The sequence below is a fragment of the Eretmochelys imbricata genome, chromosome 17 (genome assembly GCF_965152235.1).
Source record: "Eretmochelys imbricata isolate rEreImb1 chromosome 17, rEreImb1.hap1, whole genome shotgun sequence".
Classification (NCBI taxonomy): Eukaryota; Metazoa; Chordata; order Testudines; family Cheloniidae; genus Eretmochelys; species Eretmochelys imbricata.
In genome coordinates, this window is record NC_135588.1 from 13,091,856 (window position 1) to 13,116,920 (window position 25,065).

The 25,065-nt window shown below is 39.5% G+C and overlaps 1 protein-coding gene across 1 annotated transcript; it reads right to left on the minus strand.

The window, feature by feature from the left end:
* Positions 1–820: 820 nt before the first annotated feature.
* On the minus strand, positions 821–25,065 carry NIPSNAP2 (nipsnap homolog 2). Its single transcript, XM_077836302.1, has 10 exons — positions 24,935–25,065; positions 18,434–18,573; positions 18,303–18,348; positions 12,718–12,812; positions 10,302–10,372; positions 8,880–9,020; positions 7,697–7,728; positions 4,538–4,632; positions 3,004–3,087; positions 821–2,178 (listed from the first exon to the last, which is right to left on the minus strand). Exons 1-10 carry the CDS (start codon positions 25,030–25,032, stop codon positions 2,114–2,116), a joined length of 867 nt encoding a protein of 288 aa, XP_077692428.1. The 5' UTR covers positions 25,033–25,065; the 3' UTR covers positions 821–2,113.

Genomic DNA, 25,065 nt, shown 5'->3' on the forward strand with positions numbered 1-25,065 from the left:
TTGGCCAAAATGGCTAGGTTAGTGCATTAGCTTTTCACCTGCAGAGACCAAGGTAAAATACTGATGCCAATCAATAGTAAGTTTGGGCATCTAGACTGGAGCATCAGAGACAGGGGATGGAAATTACAGGCTAACATGCAGGATTCAGCATAGTTGCCATTGTCTAGCACTGCAAAGCCATCTAACAATCGGGCATAATTAAGTAGCTCTACTCAAGAGAGGCCTGGCAATAGAATGAAACAAGGATGATGTAGGTCAAGGGGTCAAGACTGAAGTATCAGAAGAATGTTAAAGCTTGCAGTGCCAGGCTCAAACCGGCATTGTTCATCCCTCACTCTCCTGAGCAATGAATGTGTTCAGTAATTAAAAGCAAAAATAAGCCACACACAAAAAGAATACACTGGATAATAATAATAGCATGGATCATTTGAAGCCATACTCTGCAAACCAACATGGGTCCTGATCCTGTAATCGGATCTGGCAACATGGATCCCTGTAGCCTATATGACGGCTCTACTGGCTCTACATGGGTGCAGGGCTCCACACCAGCAAATCTAACTGAGGGATCAGGGCTGTGGGCATAATTCCCCATTCCACATCACATCACCACACACTTTTGCAACTTAGTATCTTATTTGGAAATTGTATGTAAAGTAAATATCAGCTGACAGTGTGTCTTTGTGGAAGTAATAAACTTCTGGAAAAAAGGCATATTATGGCAATGTTGGCCATCTAAACTGAAATACTGTATACTTCCCCCCTTCCCGCCTTTTTCATAATAAACACTGCGCAGCTGGATGGAGACATATGGTGCCAGTAATATGTGAAAATTAAAAGGATTTTATTGACTGATATGTTATTGCAGAAAACTCATTGAAATGTACAAACTGGACATTCAGTATGTGATTTGTACATACAATATATTACAGTGATTCTTTAACTAATCTGAATAGACATTATTGTTTTCACTTGTAGGATGGCCACGTCATGATAGATACTAAAAAAGTCGATATGCTCTATTCTAAAAGTGAAATCAAATCAGAACTGGACATAACGATACATTGCTTTATGCTAATCATATTGACTCAACATGCGCCATCATCACAAATCGTTTCAGATGCACCTACTGTGGAGATAGTGAAACACCTGATCAAGCATCTATCCGAAGTCATGATTGCTTATTAAACAAAACCTCTTCTCCTAGCCTTCAGAATTATTTTCAGAAATACACGATTAACAAAACGTGAGTGCCTGTAAAATTTCACATCTGTGTTCCTTGCAAACATTGATTCTAGTACTGTAGATCATACAGCCCAAAGCGTTGATTAAATAATTTCATAAAGTTAACTCCAGCTATAGACACCTAGATAGAAGTGTTTGTTTCTACTCCAGAGCCTTATCAAAATGGAATCCACTATTTTCTGTACATTCATCAGCTATCACCTGATTTGTAATTCATTTTCCACTAATACTTGCACTTTGTTTATAAGGGAGAGTAGTTCAGTAATTCTACTGTACGTTATCATTTAAATATTCTCAGCTACTTTGTAAATTTAGAATTATTTACTGGTTCAATTCCCAATAAAACTGATATAATGGTATGAATTACTCAGATACAAAGCTTTGTTTAAATCTCTCCTATTTATGGGAGCCAACCGACATGGATTTTTCAATCGATAATTACTACAAAATGAATATACATTTTCCATTATACAAAAGCCCCCTGAACTGTAACAACTTCCCCAGGATTTAAACACAGCATTAGTTCAAGACTTTAAATGACAGCTGTGTAACTCTCCCTTTGATGCTACTAAAGCATGGCATCAATACAACCCCAAGGCACACCATGTATCTGTATGCCAGGCTCAGCTTGAGGGGCCAGTGTCAGAGATGAACTGGGGTATGTCTTTGAGTTCTTAAACTACAACCCTACTATTCTTTTCCTGGTACATTTCTAAATGCGAAAAGTCTTTCGATTCTGAAGAAAAGAGGTTTCTTTGACAATCTCAATATGGTACTTTTATGTTTCTTTGACCATGATATATGATGTAGACCATCAAATTAATTTAAGAAATACTTGTCACTTCATGTAGGCACAGGTAAGTCAATAACTTTACTGAAGTGGAGAGATCTTCAATGGTATCATGATTCTGGACTCCATTTCCTGAATAAGTGGCACTGAAAAAAGGAAAGATAGGCTCTCATTTACTAATAAAGATCCCATTGGTAATTCTGCATACTCAACTTGGAGTATCGCTGTCATCAAACTACTCTACTAGTTAGTGCATGTCAAATCTTTACTAATCACCAACCACCCCTTTCCTCTGTCACCGAAGAATAGTAGTTTTGAGAGGAAGCAAAAAAAAAACAAAATTATTTAATAGTCTTTAAATCTGCACTAAGGTTTTGAAGACAAAAAACACTTGTTGCTTTTCAGCAAGATTTAAGGTTAGCTTGCAATTGTACTGTAATATTTCCATTGTAATCTGACGGAACAACATTTGAAATATTTAGCATAGCTTACATGCCAGATTTATTATGAAAGCTGTTTCTGCTATCAAAGGTCTCCTGGATCCTGGCTCCAAAGTCTACTTTCCCTCTTTAGAGGAATTTATGTCACAGGGTTCCAGTGTTTCACATTATAGCTTGTTCCAAAGAAAATATAATGGATTCTTTTAAAGATATATTTCACTATTTACCATACAAGTTTTTGTGCACAGAAAATTAAATCTTTGAACAGATCTATTCCCTTAGTAGATGTTCTTTAGTACAAACCTGTTTTAATACAAACATTGATACAGGAACTACTGTACATCAATTTGCTGACATTTACAAAAACTGAAAACAGATTATTTAAACTGACTTTGTAACTGACAAACATACCAGCAAAATAAAAGATTCACGACAGGGTAACTTACTGAAACAATCATGGTGGCATCTCTGTCCATTAAAAAAAAAAAAATGTTTACTACATGGCCCATTCCAATTTAGTTCAGCTCTTACCTGTATAATATACCAATTCATCCCAGCCATGTTTATTCCATGCAGAATTTCTTGTATCTTCTCTGGACTGGAGGTCTTTGTAAGCTAGAGTAAAAAAGTACACACACAAAATTTAGTACTAAGTCAATGTCCTGCTGTCCATAACAATCACGTTTTAAAATATTTAATTCTGTGGTTAAGAGGCTGCAGTCATTTGGAAGAAAAAGAAAAAGGTAGCTTCAGATGCTCCCCTTAAAACAAAGGAAAAGCTCCAAGATCAGAGGAAAGGGTGAAGGCAGAGAGAGCGAAAAAGTCTACACCGTGTATGGAAACCATTCCATGTGACTCTCACATGGCTGGTGCTCCCTCGGTTTTGCTGCATGTGGAATCCTCAGGCAACTGCTCTGCCTGACATTTAACCCTGGCAACCAGCCTTAAGTATTGCTCGGAAGGCTGGTAGAAGTCACTGTAGGTCATCGGAACATTAAGCTCCACTCCCATGCTGACTAGCCCCTTTCAAATGGAAGGTTTCAGAGTAGCAGCCGTGTTAGTCTGTATTCACAAAAAGAAAAGGAGGACTTGTGGCACCTTAGAGACTAACCAATTTATTTGAGGTTAGTCTCTAAGGTGCCACAAGTACTCCTTTTCTTTCTGCTACTCCGAAACCTGTCATTATGCAAGGCACTGCATTAGCCGTATGGAGTGGCTCAAATAAATTGGTTAGTCTCAAATAAATTGGTTAGGTGCCACAAGTACTCCTTTTCTTTTTTCAAATGGAAGTAAGATGTAATTGTGGCAAGTGATGCCAGAGGCAGAAAGGGCATCGAGGGGGCCTTGATACCATAATTATCGCTGCATTAGAAATAGATTAGATAATGCAGCACACAGGGGCTGGATCTCTGCATGGGTGCTTTAGGATTCATGGTGTTGGAATCCAATTTCCTGTGGATACCCTTGATGCCCGAAGGCTGCAGCACACATTTCCTCAATGCAGTTGTTAGACTGTGAGCTTCTCTGAAGAGGCCTGTCCTCCTGAACTGTCCAGAAACCACCTAGCACACAGTGGGTGCCACTGCAAATAAATAAATGTTCAACTCTCTCTGATGTGAGGGGAGCAGACAGTGGTAACCTGAACAGACACTTGATTTTTCCTTCCCTCTAGGAAGGTATGATTTGACCCTTAGAAATTAAATCTTTGATTACTAATTTCAGTGTGAATTTGGCCTGAGGGAAGAAACGGCAGGACTGAACTCATTACGTCCACTTTACTTGAAGCAAACAGTAAGACTCTGATAAGAAAGGTTTGTGATGCTTTACTGTAACTTCTGATAGAAGTTACAAAAGGACAAGTAAATGTCTATTTTGTGCTTTTAACTTTGGCAACTAAAACTGGAAAATAAATGTAAAAAACCCTTGTTGATATCAAAATGCAATTCACATGGTTCTCTCTCTATTCCACATATCTAGTTACACCGAATGGAATAGGTCCTCGTTTTAAGGACCTATTTAGTATAGTGATAGAGGAGCGAGTATAGCAGAAAACAAAGAAGCCTACCCCAAAGATGATGAACCATATATAACTGTCCGATTTGTGAGAAAAATCCTCCAACTGCTTCATTATTGTCCTGTCGGAAACGAATAGCACGAGCCCTACAAGAGATAAACAGAACCTCTAGAAACAGTAGATGGGCACAGCAAACAAGTGGTGATTGGAAGGAAAGGAGAATTAGAATTAACCCCATCGCAAATGTTAAAGCATTTTGCAGCACGCTCCAGATGTAAAAAACAAAAATACAACCCTATTCCCAGCAACAAGCAATTAAAATAGAACTTGTTAAGCCACATTAAACTTGGAGACACACACCTTTATTAGATTGCATGCTGATCGTTTTCTAGTCTTCAACTTTCATTTTGGAGCCAGTATGATTATCACTGTTATGGTTTAAAACGGCAAGAAATTTCTAAAGGTTTCATCAAAAGAGTCTTCTGAAAGTGAATCCTCACACCTGCCAACTTTATACTAATTTTGAGTGTTAGTCATATCAGGAAGATATGGTATTTGTTAATGTATTGTCTTTCACACTTACACACATGGATTTTAAGTTACTGGAATGCAAAGTTCTTGTACACATACATCTTTCCTAGGCAGTTGCATCACATGATGCCCCAAGCCTATTTTTAAACTTTTAACTCAACTAGAAGCTGCTACATTTTCTGAAGTGGATCTGTTGCCAACCTACAAATGTATGTGAATGTGTACCACCCCAATAATAGTATGAAACCACATTACTGGCAAATTACTGAAATTAAACAAATTATCTTGATGCACATTATGCTCTTAGAAAACCCAAGTCTTCATTCTTATTCAAAACAACTGTAAATACTCACAATCATGCAACCGCAATTCATTAGAATTGCTTGGATGTAGGTAATGTAAATGTAATGAACTTATACGGGTATTAAACAAGATAAAAATCAGGCCTATATACTGAAGAGGAGACAAACACTTTTACCTATATCTCAAAATAGAAATGTGATACTCAAGAGGGTTTTAAAATGAGCTTTATTTTAAAAAGATAAAAATCTAAGGTTTGGCATTATAAAAATAGTATCTCTAACTTTGATGCTGAGGAAGCCAAGAATGATCAACATAGTGTTAAGTAGTTAACCCTCTGAGTTTCAAAGGGCAGTACTTTCTAGAGAAAACAATGCATTGCCATGAATTCTGCACTACAGTACTGCATTGCTCAGAAGGCAGACGGGACATCTGGCCTTAGCTGGGTACACCCAGCATAGGAAACAGAAAACGCCAAGTGTGAAGGGGGAAGGTTTGTCCCTAACAAAACTAGCAAGTGATTCAGTATCCAAAACCTGCTGAAGCCAAGCACTTTCCACTGCTTCCTTGGCTGCCCGTGTCCCATAGGAAGCCTGGCTCATGGAAGACTCTAGCATATGCTCCTCAGTCTGGGCACCCTCTACCCACAGAAGTTGGCTCTAGGTTACAAAGCAAAATGAAAGATCTGAGACTACATTTAATTCTAATTAAATGGAATCTACAGAGGCCTCTCACAGAGAGGAAAAAAAAAGTATGCCAATTCTATTGACAATCCTTCAAATGCATGACTTCCAGAAGCAGCAACACACATAAATTATTAGAATCTTGAGACTCCTTAATATTTTGGGAAAAGAAAAAAATCCTTCCTTGTAAATTAAAACAACCACCACCTAACCAATGCCAATATATTGTATTGTGTACTAGTCAAACCGTATGGATGCTAACTTTGGCGAATTGGCCAATGGGTTAGGAGTCAGGTGACCATATTTTCAAACTAACAAACAGGCATGTTTTGCACAACTTTTTTCTGATCATCAAATACGCAAGTCCTCTGCCTTTTGGCGCCTTTGATTTGTTCCACCTGAGCTAGATGAGTTCCATCTGGAGCAACAGGAAAACCAAAGAAAGGCTCTGCCTCTTCCCTCTGTGTTCCTCCACACCTGTTTTCCCTCCTCCATGTGAGTCTGGCAATTTTAGAGAAAAGGGAACCAACAGAGACCATCAGCTCTCCCTCCCACCACCACCCATTTCTTAAGGGGTCAGAGCAGAGGTTTTGCATTAATTAGGCTGGATCATTGGCCTTATTACTACAACTCTGGCACATGACAAGTTATAACTAGCTTTGGTTTTGAACAACTGTCAGCGTGTAACACACACTTACTGTGGGAAGGACGAAGCAGGGACATATACTGCTATAAGATATTTTGTAATGATAAGAAACCTGAACATTTTGACAGACGAAGTAAAAAACTGGGAAATTTCAGGTGTTCCAAAAGAAGTTCTCAAGAAACAGAGACGTATCAAAAACTGGGACACATACAGTCTCTTTGTGTAAAGGTCTTTATTTGTTTTGATCACACTACTATGGACAAACATGAGCAGGAGTGGCAAAAGAGTTTAGCTGGTAGAGATCTACAAGTGAGAATAGGTGAGATTCTTAGTGGTAGAGGACGGTAGTTCATTTTGTAGTTGTGAAAGAAACCCAATGCCAGTAGTGCCCAGGTGTATTAGAAAGGTGATGGTGTCTCTTCTACAGAAGTCTACTCTTGCCAAGAGTCTGAGCCTGCTCTTATCGAAGTCAACAGCAAAATTCCCATTAACTTCAATGCAGTAGGATCAGGCACCAAGTCAGTAACATTGGTACTGTCTCTGAGGAGACTGATTGGGAAAGTAGACTGAACATAGGACAGCAAGCAAAATAATCTAGTTTTAATCTTGGCCCTGACATTCGCTTGCTATGTGGCCTTGGGAAAATTCCTTCCCCAATCTGTGCCTCGGAGTCCTCAATAGTAAAATTAGGATAATACTTCCCTTCCTCACACAGTTGTTGTGAAGATAAAGCATTTAAATATTAAAGGATGAAAAATATGATAGAAGTGTTAAGTATTATTTACTTCTCAAAAGAATGACAGCTTTTAAAATGACAACAAACAAGAGAGGTCCCAGCATTGTTCATGGAGCCACTCCCTTTCCTTCCCAGAAAGACAAAATAAAAGAACTAATTTGTCAGAGCTGTGTAGGACCAGAAGCAGCTCATTAGCTCTGTGTATCTGGAAGGGTTTGGGGATTATTCTACCATCTCCACCTAAATGGTTTTAAACCATGAAACGTAATTCATAAACTTAAATTACACTACATAACATGGTGAAATACACTTACCAGTAGTTGCCCCATTCAATCATTGTTCCAGGCTGAAAGACGAAAAAGAAGTTTCAGGTCTAGTATTTTAAAGAAAACTAGAGTGTTGGGACAGTTCTGTGACATATTTTTGAAAATGGATCTGACAAATGTGGAGTTATATGAAGCAAAAATATAAAGGGGAGGGGAAGAGGGGCTTCCTTCCATATTTCACAAACTGACAGTGATATGCCTGCTGCTTGATCTAAGCACCACCTTATGGCCATCAATCTTCTGAGCAAGTTAAGATTTATAGGGCTCCCATTTTGAGCCTGTTAACACACCACATTAACCAACTGAAGGAGTCCCTTGAGTGACAGAAGGCACTTCTTTCCCCTGAGAGGCTGTGCGTGCTGCCTCTGCAGGGTCCTTAAATGTAAAAGGTAAGAAACTGAGATTTGACTTTTCAAATATTTTTAGAATAGAATTTTTCAGGCTTGACAGACCATGCCAGCTGCTCAAGTCCTTACTCCTGCCTGCTGGCATTATTACAGGTTTTCAATAGTGCTTCCAGCAAAAATGTATTTTTAGCATGTCTTTTCTGCCAAACTGAGCACTGTTTAATTTTCACTAATCTGAAGGGTGTTTTTTTTTTTAAATAAAAATGAGGAAAAAATGAAAAATACAATGACATGAGCCAAGAGCTACTGAAATCTATTATTATCATAATCAATTACTTGTATTATTGTAGTGCTTATGACACACTAATGACAAAGGGGAACTAAAATGGCTTAAAACAAGATATTGACATTGCCACAAATGTCAGTGATGCTTTTTCGAGCTACTTTCATCTTGCACGTACATGTTAGGAGAATACAACATTGAGAATTCAGTCATCGATATTACAGAGGCTTCCATTCTCACAGGATTTCCATTTGAAAAATACCATCATTTATCAAATACATTGATTCCTTTAAGTGCTTAAAGTTATGACTGTATATTCATTTGCAATTACACTGTACAGCTATTATAGATTTTCTTTCAGTCTCTTGCATGAGTGTGCGCGCATTTCCTTTGAAGTCAACGAGAGGCAAGGGTACTCAGCACTTCTCAGGAAATGGCTAGCACCTTCTAGGATCCAGCGTTTATCGTGTACATGTGTACATGTGTGTTGAACATTTTAAAATTTTAATCATTCACAAAAGACAAAATATTTGACACTTACTCTAAGTTGATAAGATCTCAGTTCATAAATATTAGGACCCCCCCTGGGAACAGGTTCATTCCAGAAACTAAACTCCAACAGAAGCTGGTTCTTGCGAGACAGAAGCATGTTACCTCTTTCTTTGCGAAACTCTGTGAATTCCTTAAAAATAACAGTCATCATCAAACTTTAATATGTTACATTAACAAATTCTACACTTCTATAGTGGTTGAGATTTTCAAAACCACCTTGGGGATCTGTACACCCAGTTCCCATTGAATTTAATAGTATCCAAATTCCTTAGGCAGCTTTGAAACTATCAATCAGTGTGTTTACACATCACAGTCTATATTAACAATTTTTGTACTGAGCAGTTTGGGTGTGAGCTGTTTTAATAATGCCAAGCTAAATAAGTAAAATCCAGAGGAGTGATTTGCTACACAGACTGTACTGAGTGGGTGCATGACAACAATGTTTTAACTGATAATTAGATTGTGTGTGTTCTGAATGGCTACTGACAGTATCCTGAAGAATGTAATTCATCTGAGCTGGTGCCAGTGGCTGTGTGGGGCAGAGGAGAGAATTAGGGTGGGTGAGAAAAGATGTAGGACTCCAGATCTACATCATCCCCATATACAGCAAACATGCTGATGCATTTGCAGGAAAAGAAGTGGGTAGCTCATTAAAAGTGAGTGGACATTCTTCCATGCTTCTACACAGCACCTAAGGTCACTGGCTGTGGCAGCAGCTCACTTGTACAGTGCTGAAGGCTCACACAGCAGCCTGCCAGCTCAAGCATCACTTTTCTGCTCCCACTGTAGTAAGTATAGCCTGGCACCAACAAATACCTCCAGCCCCCAGCATGTGACCTTCAAATAAGTGGGAAAATGGGGAGGGGAGAGAAAGAGTATCTGCAAAAATCATGTAAAAGAGCATAATGAGAATAAGACAGGAGGGAAAATAAAAAGACAAGACGAGAACAAAGTAAAGGAGAAGCATTATATGAGGGGACATGGTGGTGGGGGCATGCTCCGCTGGCAAACCATCCCAAGAAGGGGCTCTGACAAAAAAGCTGAGAATCACAGCCAATTCATAACAGCAGAATATAAATGACTAACACCTCTTTGCACTTCTACAACGTTATACAGCTGAGGAACTCAAAACATTATATAAACATTAACACATTCAACCTCAGCACCCAAGAGGGGTGTGTGATCCCCATTTTACAGACAGGTACAATGAGGCACAGAAAGATGAAGTGCCTTGTCCACGGTCGCACAGTTAGTCTGACAGAGCTGGAAATAGACTGTAGGAGTTCAAACTTCTAGTCTTTTGCTCTGACTGCTAGACTATGTTCTCTAGTGACATTGGGAAAAATATTTCTCAGTAAAACATTTATTATTTCTAGCCAAAGTTTAAAATGTAGTCTTCATTCCGACTTACTTTATTTTGTCGGAGCTTATTCATGACCTCAGTAAGAGCTGGATAGCCTCCCTCATACCGCCAGAGATGTACTGAAATAGAAATATACCATTTTAGAGGCTTATGACAAAAGACATGAAACACCATAATGTAAATGAGGCCATTAACACTAACAAATGATACAAAAATAAAAGCTGACTAGCATGTTCAAAATGCATTCTCAGTGCTATGCAGTCGAGACATTTGCTTTTTGACAAGGGGCTTTCCTTGCTATTCTAGCAACAGATGATTTACCCTAAAGGCAAGAACGTACAAAGATTTTTGAAGGGCGCTTTTGCTGTATACTACTTAGATGGGATGCTTCTATGTGACTATAATTAAAGTTGAGCTTCAACTTAAAAGCTGTAGCTCATGAAAGCTTATGCTCAAATAAATTGGTTATTCTCTAAGGTGCCACAAGTCCTCCTTTTCTTTTTGCAAATACAGACTAACACGGCTGCTACTCTGAAACTTAAACCAGTGTCTTATGCCAAAAATGACTTGGTGCAGAGCTTCAACTGATCGTAGGGCAGCGGTGACACTTGTATTTCAATTAACTACGCAAACAGAAGGAGCAGAAAACTTTTTTGTAGGATAGATAAATAAAACAGATGCCATTGTTAATTTTTTAATTGCTCAGTGATAAGAGGCAACCTTAAAAAGTGCGCCAAGCAAGACCAACACCCTCTACAATATTTAGAATCAGGAGGAATTTCCTCATCAAATAATAATTTCAAGATGGGATGCCTATTTTTACTGAAATTTGACAATGCCCTTTAAGTGCTCTGTGTAACAAGACTTCTTTACAAGTTTTCAGAACAGCAGTGTTAAAATACTGAGACTCCCATTCCCACCCTCTTTTCTTCCATCTTCCCTCGAAGACCCACAAAAGCTACCTTTCCTCCAATGGAGATGGGATGGGAATGCCTTGCTCTGAACTAGTTAATGCTGCTTCATGCATCTACCAGAAGAGTGGACTAGACACCAACCTAAGGCACTCCACTTGCCAGAAGACGTGTGCTGCTTCTGCAAAGATCCAAACTTGGATCCAGTGCGTTGTGGCCTTTGTGTGCCAGGCTAGCTGCTTTTGGTACTTAACATCTAGTACCCAGTACTAGCAACCCAGTACTAGCAACAAGCTGGAGACAGGTATCGAATACACTGGAACCCTTTAATCCTCTGTTATGTTGCTAGGACGGTTGCCATAAAATGCTTAGGCAGGCTTTGGAAATGATTGCAGGGACATTCTCTGTCAGTATGCTTCTGAATTAGCAAAGGAGATTGTCAAGCAATATTTTAGGTTTATTCCGCTCCATACCTCAACATTTTCTTTATTTTTAAAAATACTCTCTTACAAGCTGACAAATCTCTGTCTACAGATATCCTCTCACCTTTAGCCAATGCTAATATTATAATTATATAATATTCAGCAAATACAGCTGACATTAACATACACATTAGCATATGCTCTTGTAGTTGAAGCAGCAGCATTGATATTAGGATAGCTTTGGCAACAGTGTGTGTCTGCTGTAGAACTAAAGAGAGCACAGCATGCTGGTTATGTGGTTTCCACAACATGAGGGCTGCTGCTATATCCCTTTAACTTCTCAGAGACCAGGGACTGTTCTAAAAGCCATTTAAAATCATTTAGATGTCTCCCCAGACCAGATTATAACACAGATACAACACTTTGTAGTTATATAGCATATTTTCATCAATTTGAAGGGAGGTTACATTTTGATCCTGAATTACAGGACACCATCCGTTTAAGGAAGAAATATCTAGGCTATCAGTACAGGACCCAACTGGCCATGAGACAAGAGTTCTGTTACATTTTGTGATAACTTCAACGTTGCATAACAGTTCCATGTGACCAATTATAATAGGACACGGAAAGTCAAAGTTAAACTTTTAAACTGGCTCACACCAGCTAAATTCTATCTCAGTACACCTTTAACTATGGCTTTTAAGCCTAAATTTTCAGAAGAGTGATCCTATGCCTGAAAAATAATGCAGGGACAAATTGTATGCAGGTGCAAAAAAATGCAGGAACAAGAGGAAGGGGCTTACCATGTACTGTCATCCTCTCATTTGAGAGGAGATAAAAGTGTATTAACTAAGTATACAAATGTGTTTGAGAGAGAGTATTAGATTAGTGCGAGCACCTGAATAAGCACATTTTATGAGTCAACACTTCAGTATCAAATTCAATGTGATAAAAACAAAGCAATTTTAAAGTTAACAATCATTAACCAATTATTTTATGTAATCAACAGCACACATATCCTCAAGTACACTGTTAAAGATTTATGAACAACAGTGATGATGTAAAAAGAAACCTGCCAAGCACACATTTCACTTGTACGGTTTTACATTCTGTTGTACTTCTATCTCCTACCAGCCTGATCTTGCTCTCCGTACCACGTGTTCCAAGTCCCCACCAGTGCACATGGGTAGTGTTTTTCTTCATGAATCTTTGGCAGCACCTCTTGACTTAAAAACAAGGAATACAGATACTACGTTGCATTTCCTTCAGGGAGGCTACATTTGATATGCATAACAAATCATATTATGCCACCATTAACTCATAACTATGCCACCACATGTTCATTATAGTATGAACATTCACAAACTTCATTTTTCAGAAGAGAAAGCAGAAATACAAAAGCCTGCTGTATGCAGGAAAAACTGATCACTACAACTCTCTCTATGTAAACTTAAGCATAACCATCTGTATGTGTGTCTAATACACTGTGTGTATTAATCTGTGTGTCTAATTCACAGCACGACCCATCAGGTCTTTTGATGTGAACCCATAAAACATGTAATGTTACCTGGCAGGTTACCTGATATATTAGCAAGATGTCCCAGTCTGAGGGTGTGCAACACACTTGCATGACTTGGTTCAGGAACAACTTAAAAAGTTTTCTTTTGTTAGCAGCAATGGCAAGACACAGAGATGGGAAAGGATAATTCGTCTCTGACACTAAAGTTCTATAACAACGACATTTCTATTATGCCACACAGATGAAGATAATCAATCACTTGGTCTGATGGACATGAGTAAAGTCAAGTGATGGTTGCAGGCTGTAGCATTACTGAACAGATTAGAAAGCAGACCCGGTCTGAAACTAATTTATCCATTAAAGCACAACGTACACAGCGAAAGCTGCCTAAAATCCATCTCCTACATGCAACCTGGTCTTGAGCAACCACTGGTTTCTTGCATGGTTGTTTAAAACAGATTTCACTATACTGTATTTTGATGAATAAGCTTGTTTCAGACTAGCTGAATTTTCTCTTTATTACTTTTTATTGCTGAATAACTGTCAGACATTTAGCATTCTGGCTAGCAGCCACGGATTCTATGTACCATAATAAATAAGGAAGAAGAATGGTCTTATGTGTAAGGAACAGCATTCAGAGTTAGAAAACCTGGGTTTTATTCTTAGCTCTGCCACTGACCTTCCATGTGGCCTTGAGCAAATCTCATTACCATTTGTGCCTCAATTTCTCCATCTGCATAACAGGTATAATACTATGCACTGATCTCACAGAGGAGCTGGGAATTTTTAACAATTTATGTTTGTGAAGCATAACAAGATCCTAGGATAGCAGTTGCAACAGAAAGGTAAATTATCATCGTTTCTACAATAAAACTAAAAGCTAGTTTTTGCTCTAGATTAGGAAGAATCTCATCTGATTCATATATATGAGCACCACCTTTTTGCCTTTTATTATCAGAAGTCAAATTGGCTCTCAAAGCTTCAGAATGGAGCCCCCTATCTCTGAAGGTTCATGAATTAGTGTTATATCTGTCTTTGTTCTACTATTTTTCTAATAATTTACACAGTAGGGCTGGAAGATGTCATCAAGTCCGGGTTCCTGTGCTGAGGCAGGACCAAGTAAACTAGACTAGACCATTCCTGACAGGTGTTTGTCCAACCTGCTTTTAAAACTGTCACAAGCTCCCTTGGAAGCCTATTCCAGAGCTTACCTACCTTCATAGTTAGAAAGTTTTCCCTAATACCTACCCTAACTCTTTCTTGCTGCAGATTAAGCCCCTTGCTTCTTGTCCTATCTTGAGCAGACATGGAGAACAATGGATCACAGTCCTCTTTATAACACCCCTGAACGTATTTCAAGACTGTTAAGCAAGTCCCACCGCAGTCTTCTCTTCACAAGTCTGCAGATGCCCAGTTTTTTTAACCTTTCCCCACAAGTCACGTTTTCTAAACCTTTTATCGTTTTTGTAGCTTTCCCCTGGATTCTTCCCAATTTGTTCACACCTTTCCGAAAGTGTGGCACCCAGAATTGGACATCGTACTCCAGCTGAGGCTTCACCAGAGCTGAACAGAGAGGGACAATGACCTCCCGTGTCTTACATACAACACTCCTGTTAATACACCCCGGAATATTAGCCTGCAACACATTGTTGACTCAAATTCAATTTGTGATCCACTAACGCCCCAGCTCCTTTTCAGCAGCACTACCACCTAGCTAGTTATTCCCCATTTTGTAGTTGTGCATTTGATTTTTCCTTCCTAAGTGAAGTACTTTGCCCTTGTCGTCCTTGAATTTCACTTTATTGATTTCAGACCAATTTTCCAATTTGTAAAGGTCATTTTGAATTCTAATCCTGTCATCCAGAGTGCTTGCAACCCCTCCCAATTTGGAGTCATCCACAATTTTATAAGCATACTCTCCACCCCATTATCCAAGTCATTAATGAAAATATGGACTAGTACCAGACCCAGGACTGACCCCTGCAGGATCCCTCCCATCTTGACATCAAACCATTGATAACTACTCTTTGAGTATGGACTTTCAAACTGTTGTACACCCACCTTACAGTAATTTCATCCAGACTGTACTTCCCTAGTTTGTGCATGGGAATGTCATGTGGAAGTCTGTCAAAAGTCTTACTAAAATCAAGATATGTCACATCTATGTCTTCCCCCCATCCACAAGGCTAGTAACCCTGTCAAGGAAGGAAATTAGGTTGGTTTGGCATGATTTGTTCTTGAAAAAGTCCTGCTGGCTATTCCTGATAACCCTGTTATCCTGTAGGTGCTTACAAACTGATTGTTTAATCATTTGTTCCAGTATCTTTCCACGTATTGAGGTTAGGCTGATTGGTCTATAATTGCCCAAGTCCTCTTTGTTCCCCTTTCTAAAGAAAGGTACCCTGTTTGCTCTTCTCCAATCCTCTGAGACCTCACTCATCCTCCATGAGTTCTCAAAGATAATCTCTAATGGTTCTGAGATTACTTCAGTTAGTTCCTTAAGTACCTCAGGGTGAATTTCATCAGAGCCTAGTGACTTGAATCCACCTAACTTGTCTAAACATTCTTTAACCTGTTCTTTCATAATGCAGGCTTGTGCACCTTACCCCTGGTTGTTAATATTGTGTTAAGTATCTGGTCACTATTAACTTTATTAGCGAAGACTGAAGTAAAATAGGCATTAAACACCTCAGCTTTCTTTGATGTCATCCATTCTTAACTCTCCTTCCCACTACGTAGTGGACTTACACTTTGGTTCATCTTTCTCTCACTCCTAACATATGTATAGAACCTCTTATTCTTGCCTTTTATGTCCCTTGCTAGGTGTAACTCATTTTGTGCTTTAGCCTTTCTGATTATGTACCTAGGTGCTTGCAATGTTCTTTTGTACTCCTCCTTATCAACTCATCCATGTTTCCACTTTCTGTAGGATTCATTTGTGATTTTCAGGTCATTAAAGAGCTCCTGATGAAACCACACTGACCTCTTCCTATCTTCCCTTTGCATCAGGATAGTTTGCAGTTGTGCCTTTAATATTATCTCCTTGAGAAACTCCCAGCTTTCCTGAACTCCTCTTACCCTTAGATTTTCTTCCCACTGAACCTTACATACCATGTCTCTAAGTTTGTCAAAATCTGCGTTTTTGAAGTCCTTTGTCCTTATTCTGTTGCTCCCTCTTTCCTTTCCTTTAGAATCATGACATCTATTATTTCACTATCACTTTCACCCAAATTGCCTTCCACCTTGGGATTTGCTACCAATTCTATCCTGTTGGTGAAGCCTCCAGGGTCAGGATGCCAAGATTCATGATGGCTAATCCTTATCATCCTGAGTTGGCAGTATGTAATGAGGACTCAGACTGCTCAAGATGAATTTTTGGGGATACCGAGGGAAGCTCAGGGAAGCTTCAGGTTTTCATCCCTCCATTCTTAAGATGGACCCAATTCTCTCCTTCCTACTTGAATACTTAGGCTGACTTGGTTTGGAAAGATCAAATCAAATACCATAGCTTTCAGTAGATTGCAATCACTCTCCCTGTACCTTTCCTTGAAAATAAACATCTCTGCTTTGACTTAACATTTATTTATCTGATGAAGCAGTGCCATTTCTCCACTTCCCTACCCCATATAATTATATACATTTATACTGAGCTGGTTGAAAGTGATTTGCTCCTCTCCAGGTATGCTTTTCTTCTTTCAGTCATGAGAGGAAAAAAGATTACCCTGGAAACGATTTTTTAAAGATTCCCCCCTTGTGTAGCAAAGAAGAACCTTTGTTTAATTTAAATGAAGAAAATAGTTTTCCCCCAGTACATTCTCTCTACTTTGGGCGTTTTAACAATAGGATCATTCATACTGTATTAGAGATATAATAGTGATTTTATCCAAAGCAAACCAAAGCACTTTACAAAAATTAATTTATGAAGCCTAAAAGAACCCCTGTAAGGAAGCTATGTATTATTCCCATTTTAGAGATGAGTAAATGGAGGCACACAGAGGTCAGGTAACCTACTTATGGTTACATGAAGAGTCATTAACTCTCTTGAGAACAGAAGTCAGGAGTTGTGACCTCCAGACTACCGTTCTAGCCAACAAACCACGCTTAAAACAATATTGGTTGCACTAGGATATCATTATCCTAAAACAGTGTTCTATTTAATTGATACCCTCTCTTAAATGATCAGTGTCAATGAGAAAGAACTGTCATTTTGAAACATGGGAGGCTCATGTTTCCCAAGGTGAGTGTTCAGCTCTTTCAAAGCGTAATGGCTATGGCTCTAATACAGCAACTAGACAGTCAAATCAGAATTCACATTTCTGTAACTGGTCTTTAAATTAGTATAGTACGTTCAAAAAACATAAATATTGATACTTATTTTTAAACAGCAAAAGAGTTTTTGGAAATCCTATATAACAGCCCTGTGGGTAAAATTCACTGGAGATCAAGCCTGCACAAGGATTCACAATACCTCTTAATATACGGTTCTCAAAAATGTGACTTTTCATAGAATCATCAGGGTGAGTGAATGTCAAAGCTTGGGGTTTTATCCCCTCCCTCAAAACCTTCCTTCCGTTTTATATTTGATATTTAGTGGCCCCTCGCAAGTGACCATCTCTCTCTTCTTCCAGTTTGCAGACAGGACTCCCACCAGGTAGATTCCTACATTGTAGCTGAAGGAAGGAGGGAAGCTGGGGGGGCCGAGGGATAGCTCAGTGGTTTGAGCATTGGCCTGCTAAACCCAAGGTTGTGAGTTCAATCCTTGAGGGGGCCATTTGGGATCTGGTGCAAAAATTGGGGATTGGTCCTGCTTTGAGCAGGGGGTTGGACTAGATGGCCTCCTGAAGTCTCTTCCAACACTGATATTCTATGAAGGGCAAACTGGAACAGCAGCACCTGCCTAAAAAGGCTGCAATAGCCTTAAGACAACTAGGGGAGGGAAGAAATGTGCACCTGTGTCCTTCTCATATGAATCCTAAAAACAGCATCTGGTGCAGTTCAGTGAAGGAACAGCCCAAAAAGGGGCGGTACTAGGGGAACTGGAAAGAAGCATCTGTGCCAACTGTCTCCAAGAATAAATGGTTTATTCAAAATAATTCTCTTCTTCCCAAATAAAAAAAATCACACATCAGCCAATTTACAGAATCCCATTGCTCAGATTCACATGTTGAAAACCACAAAGAATAATATATGAACTTACCAAAGTTTGTTGTAGGCATCTAGGTATTCTGGCTTTACATTGTGAACTGAAACAACAAAATTCAAGGATAAATGTAGTCGCAAAAATAAAAGAAGATAAAAGGAAATGATAAATATAAAAATATCACTCACACTGTATTTTATACAGACTGCTGGTCTCCTTTTTGGCTAGTAGATTGGAGTGAGCATCTTTCCTTGGATCCACTTTGCGAACGAAGAGTGATTTTAACCAGCTGTCTTCACCTGCTCTGTTAGTTGATGATGCCAGCCCCCTACACATCAATAAATATATTACATAGTCACTGAATGTTTATTAAAAACGCACAGACAGGAGGAAAGTCAGTCAAGATCAAGTTTAACATAATATGGTAACGCATACAAAGGAATGATGCTAAGTCTTCCCATTACCTCACTCTCCAGCAGTGTAAAGGTACAATGTTTACCCAGCAAGGTATACACCGATTGAAAAGACTTCCTGGGATGGCACAGAACTGGTGCAGCTACACTACCCCACTTGCACCCCTTGTACTGAGGAAGGGCATGGCTGGAATGCTTCTGCGTTCCAGCTAGTCCCAGCTGATGCAACAGACCCAGGAGCCATTGCAGTCAAGCATATGGTAAGTAGTTTTGATGCTGCTCTATGGCCTTGTCTACACTGCCACTTTACAGCGCTGCAATTTTCTCGCTCAGGGGGGTGAAAAAACACACTCCTGAGAGCTGGAAGTCTCAGCACTGTAAAGTGGCAGTGTAGACAATGTACCAGTGCTGGGAGCTATCCCCTCGTGGAGATGGGTTTTTTTTTTGTTTTTTGTTTTTTTTTACAGTGCTGCGAAAGCTCTCCCCCAGCACTGGGGCCACGACTTCACAACCACGTTAAAGCGCTGCCAGTAAAGAAAAACCCTAATGTATATCAGGTTTTAAGCCAACCCCAAAACATTGTGAGGCATAAAGCCACTTTTGCTTCCCTGCCCTGCCCCTGCATGGATTAGAGCTCTGTAAGAGCAGAGAATGGGAGCCACTATATATTTTTTTCTTTTAAACTATCTTTGCTCAAGCAAGATAGCTACGTCCCCCCAGAAACTTGCGGTCAAAAATGAACACCCTAGTGCACGTGCACAAGAAAAGACGTGTGCAAACATTGCTTTGTTTACTGTGAATGGCACAGTAAATGCCACGTGTTCCTGTGTTTACTGAAACAGATTTCAAGAAAACATGATAGAAAACAAATAATACAGGTTACAGTATACTCTACTTTCGGAACAGGTTACAGTGGCAGAAGTCAAGGAGTCTGCATAGATTTTAATTTTTGCACATTAGCCATTATAATGTTCAGGGTTCAAATTCATTTTCTTTGTTCAATATTTACAGTTTTTCGCACTTAAAAACTGAGTTGACTTTGATAGAGTGTCTGAAAGCCTAGCTAGTTTAACAATTTAGTTTCTGCAAGTACCTCTGCAAAACTGCTACTTTCTACCTTCTTACAACAATACAGTACACAATAAAATCACAACAGACAACATGGTTCTTCTGAAAGTAAGAATATATTAGGACTATTTTTTCCCCTTTTTCAGTGGTAGACAGAAACCAGAGCCACCAAATGATGTTCACTAGCTTTATCTACACCAATACAAATAATCTTTCGTTCAAGTGAACAGCAAACAGAAAAGATTCTGTTTTTTACTGCTTCATCTTTATAATGTACAACGGTGGCCTTGATCTTACAATATTTTCCTTCCTCCAAACCCGTTAGGAGCATTTGCTTGCAGCTTCTCCCCATTTCCTGGAGGATTGTGGAAAGATTTTAAATTATTTAATTATACTGAATTATTCTGGAGGATTTTATTGGCTGGGAGATCCAGATCAGGACAGATTACAACCTTCAGCTGTGATATTGTCTTTAAGGTTCTCAATAGACTGTGAAAATGTTCCAGAAATAAAAATGTTGGAAAAAAACTGTTTTTGGAAAAATAACACTTTGCAGTTCACTTTAAAAACACACAAACCCCCCCAATACACAATCTTCTAATCCCAATAATAATAAAGAGGCATAAAGTGATGTGGTATCTTATATTGCTTATCCAAGCAACATGCTGAAGGAAGCAGAAGACATGTGACAGCTAAGAAAAGAATAGCTGGGAATGAGGTGACCTTCAACACAAAGAAATGACAAGAACATCTCTCACTGCTCCACTCCACTTATTGAAAAGTGTATTCACTTTCTCTGATCAAATCCCCACACACTATTGTGTAGAAAGCTAAACAGGATACTACTAAACAGAAGTATTTACAAAGACCTCCAGTGCCACAGATATTGCGGGGTGTAGGGCTAATGCAGTTGATCTGTAGCCCTTCTGTGCCACATAGCCAATGCAATCCATAAGTCAGGCCTTCTCTCTATTATATAAGGTTGATATGTACTCATCTTCCCTGGAGGGTGTCGTGAGAATAAGTTGATGTTCTACAAACATCCTGACAATAAAAGTCCTAAGTAATCATATTTACTTCCTCATTTGTGCACTAACATTACCACTATCAGCAGCAAGAACATGAAGAGTTATGGGGATACTATTGGATAACCAATTCCTCAGCTAATAGGAGACACTTATGCCTTTGTTGTTATTTGCCACATAAAATTAGGAGGTAGTTTTCTCTTAATCTCTCAATGAAATGGTGACATTAATAACTCTGCAATTCTTGGATACAAAGTACCATGCAACTGCAAAGAGCTTTATGAACATTGATTAATAAAGTGTTACTATACACCTGCTAGATAGCATGAGCAACATTTTACTTATAAGGTAACAAAGAAAGGTTACAGTTAACATTTCTGAAAATGGACACTTATTCTGTGTCCTAAGTTCAGACAGCTAGGATCTGATTTTTAATTGTCCTGAACACCTGCAGCTCCCATTGATTAACATAAAAGTCATTGGTGCTCAGCTGGTAAATCCTGCCTGAGGTATATCAAGTTGGGCACCCAAAAACGGGTAGGTCCCAAACTAGTGGCCATTATTGAGAAATGTAACCCTTGTTTCGCCAAGACTGACTACGGGGAAAAACTGGAACCTGAACCCAACTTTCTTGGCTGCCAGTCTTGGGCTTAAACTGCAAACCCATCCTTCTTTTTTAAAACAGAGACATGTATATATTTTAAATGTGAATGACATTCCCTATTAGAGTTACAAAAATTGGAAGGAACAAAGTCTTGTTCTGAAATAAGTGTGTTCACCTTCAGATAAGACAAAAAATACTAGACATGTCATGTTCCCATGGATTTAAGCTGGAAGAGTTAGCAAAGTAATCACATTGATTAACATGAGAGTCAGAAAAATAGATAATGCTGCATAAGGGCACTTAGCCCACAAACTACAGATCCTTACGAAAGCGTAAGGCAAAATTGATTGTGAACACAATAGTTCTATTGGAAAAAAACTATTTTAATTCCCCCCACAGAGATACTGCAAAGCACATAATTATACAGAACATTTCAGTTTAAAGACCAATCTCATGATAAGTTACATTATTTCCTTTTTTCTCCTGCTCCGGGACTGTATCTGAACTTTAGCATATTGTAACTGAATAGCAAATAATGCATTTTTTTCAAATGAATGTCTGATGCAACCAGGGCTACAGCTTCTGGGGCTAGACTTGAATGTCAGTAATCAGTACGGTACACAGTGAATTTTCACGGCAGAGGACTGATCAACTGAAAAATAAAAGTTAGTAAATTAAAACCATGGCCCAGTTTAATAATTATTGCTGAACAGTCCCCTTCTCAAGAGTTTGTCAGGGACAATAATGAAAACCTTGAAATGAAACAAATACAATAAACGTACAACCATAAGAAATCAGCTTTGCATGACATATTACTGGGTAGGTACAGTATTTGAAGATTATAAAGTAATACGATTATCTCTCTGTTTTGAAAGTTACTACTTCTTAGATGTAATCCTGGTAGTATAGAGAAGAAGTCCTCATTTCCTAGGTGTATTTTATAAGGATACTACAGTGCTTAATATTTTTAAATAAGAACACTATCAACTAAAACATGAGCAACATTTAGAATTTTGGGAGGGAAATAATTTTTAAAAGCTCAGATCCAACAGGTATATTTCCATTAATTTGTTTTAAACATCTTCCAATATAAACAGTTGTTTTTAAACAAAAGCATCTTCCTCCAGTGTTGTCAATTCAAAGATTGCAGTGCTAAGAACTTCAAAGAGAAACTGACTATAAACAAGAAAGAAACTGACTTTGTTGATATTAATTGTTGAGTGGTAGTGGAATGCAAAAGATAACAGGATATAAATGGAAAAAAGAACTTGGATTTTTAGAATACTTTGAAATAATAATCAAATTTATAATAAATATGCATACAATATGAATTATAAGTTGACAGCATCCCCTTAAACTCTCCAAAGTTTTACTTCTCAGTAGTTTGAAGTAAGACTTATTTCCTTAACAATTCTCACTGTTTGACAAAAATGGATACTTTCCTATATTTCTAATTAATCTTAAAATCAGCATAGACTTTGTGCACAGTATCACTGATGTCAGCAAAACTTTGAGAATTGTCTCCCTTGTCTTACTACTACAAAGCCAGTATATGCGTTGGTCGTAGATGAGCTGCTTTCCACCAAAAATGTTCCAGCTATAGAGAAATAGATTTTCTTTAAAGGATATCCTGACTGCTATTCTGAGCTCTGAAAAGAAAAGACCCAAGTAGGTCATCATCTAGTCTAATCTCTTTACTAGTTCAGAAATGTTCCCTGCAGTAGAACATTAGTGCTTTGTACAGTTCAGTTTTAAATATCCAAAGCCATGGCATTCCCCACTGGAAGATCACTCCACAGTCTAACAGATTCAGAGGCCAGAAGGGACCATTGTGATCATCTAGTCTGACCTCCTGCATAATGCAGGCCATAGAATTTCCCCAAAATAATTCCTAGAGCAGATCTTTTAGAAAAAGATCCAATTTTGATCTAAAAATTGTCAGTGATAGAGAATCCACCATGACCCATTGTAAATTGTTCCAATGGTTAATTACTCTAATTGTTAAACATATATACCTTACTTCCAATCTGACCTTACTGTCTGGGAATGTTTCCTGATATGTCCCACCAGATTATAAAACAGATTTAAGAAAACACTACTTGACATCATCTCTCTAATGCCAATAAGAATGTGTTTACATCATGGATAAAGGGTAGGTATACAGTGTTTACAACACAGCATAACATTTTTGGTTTTCTGGGAGCCATAATTCTCACAGCATTACACGCAACCTATCGTGGAATCATTATCAGTCCTTTTACTAAGGCACTACTTGATTTTGCTAGCTGTGGTCCCAATCCTGCAAGCAGTTATGGATGTTCTGAACTTTAAGCACGTGAAGTCACTAGGTCGAGCTAGGTACTCAGAGTAAAGCATATGCCTAAGTGTTTGCAAGATCAAGGCCTACAACTGCACCTGGTAGGTAAGCAATCATGCAGTGTGCAATGGTGTGTCCACACTGGCTTGTATAGAGAGCCAAAAAAATACAGAAAAAATCAAGTACTCCTGTGTTGTTTTTTTTTAAGAAAAAATCATTGATACCCAAGATTTCAAATGGACACTACCAGGTTAAAACAATGTAACAAAACAACTTTCCTTATTTAAGAAGCATCATTGGTAACTTGTAACAAAGGGAAAGTTAGAATTTTGAAAATGTATGTTTATTTTTCACTGTTTCACTTTTGGCATTACCCTTCAATTGAAAAATAGTAAAAGACTAATCAGTTTCTAATCGATTTCACCTCTCTGTTCTCAGTGCTACAGTAGGCCGCTGGAAAATGTTTATTTAAAAAGTTGCTTTCGTTAGATTAAAAGCACACAGGAAAATATTTCTATCCATCAAGTTTTCTTTTAGCCGAAAACCTATATTCAAGTTGAGTACAAATCCTAAATATTTGCCCTGACACCATCGCCCTGAAAGAGAAAAATTTGGAAGAAACACTTCACTGAAATTGAAGCAATTTGTCGGAAACAAATACCAAAGTTAAGGGGAAAGTAGACAAATAAACCAGACTCTTCAAAGCCATTCCAAGCGGTGCCTGTTGGGGCATGGGGCATCAGATATTTAGACACTGTCTTGTGGGTTTCCCTCTGGGGGTGCCTGTGTAGGGGGATTGTGTAGGAGGTTCCCAGTCTCAGTTGGGGTGGGGGTGGGGGGTTGTGCCGGGGGGGGGGGGCGGGAGGAGAGGTTCAAACCCAGGAGGGGGCGGGGTTGGGTGGGCATGATCCCAAATCCAGGTCGCGGGGCGGGTATGAGGCGGACGGTGCATCTGTGCGGCGGGCCCCGCATTGGGGGGGGGGGTGCACACGCCTGGGGAGGCGCGGGGGGTGGGTGCCCGGCGCGGGCTGTCCCTCGGCGGAGCGGGGAGGCCCACGACCTTGCGGGAGACCCCGGCCTAGGGACGACGACGCGGGGCTGCCCCTCTCCTGCCCCCGGTCCCGCCGCCCGGGCCCCTCCCCCCGGGCCAAGGGGGCGCCATTCACAGTGCGGAAGGAGTCCGCGAGGGGGACCCAGGGGGCCGGGCCTCCCCGCGCCGCACAGCAGGCCCAGGGTCCCCCCTGGAGGAGCGCCGCGCTCACCTGAGGGCCAGGCTGCCGCGGGCCGGGAGGCGAGGCCCTGCCCTGGCCAGCCCGCCGGCTCCCCCCAGGCTCCGCCGCAGCAGCACTCGGGTCGCCATCTTGCTCTGGCCTCCTCCTCCTCCCAAGCTCGC

Bases quoted from the DNA above. Each gene is read 5' to 3' on its own strand.
- NIPSNAP2 (XM_077836302.1), bottom strand. From the start codon at position 25,032: ATGGCGACCCGAGTGCTGCTGCGGCGGAGCCTGGGGGGAGCCGGCGGG. The intron at 9,021-10,301 runs GTAAGTCGGAAT...GTTATTTTTAAG, and splicing joins ATAAGCTCCGACAAAATAAA to GAATTCACAGAGTTTCGCAA. The intron at 2,179-3,003 runs GTAAGAGCTGAA...TCCTTTTTTCAG, and splicing joins TGAATTGGTATATTATACAG to TGCCACTTATTCAGGAAATG.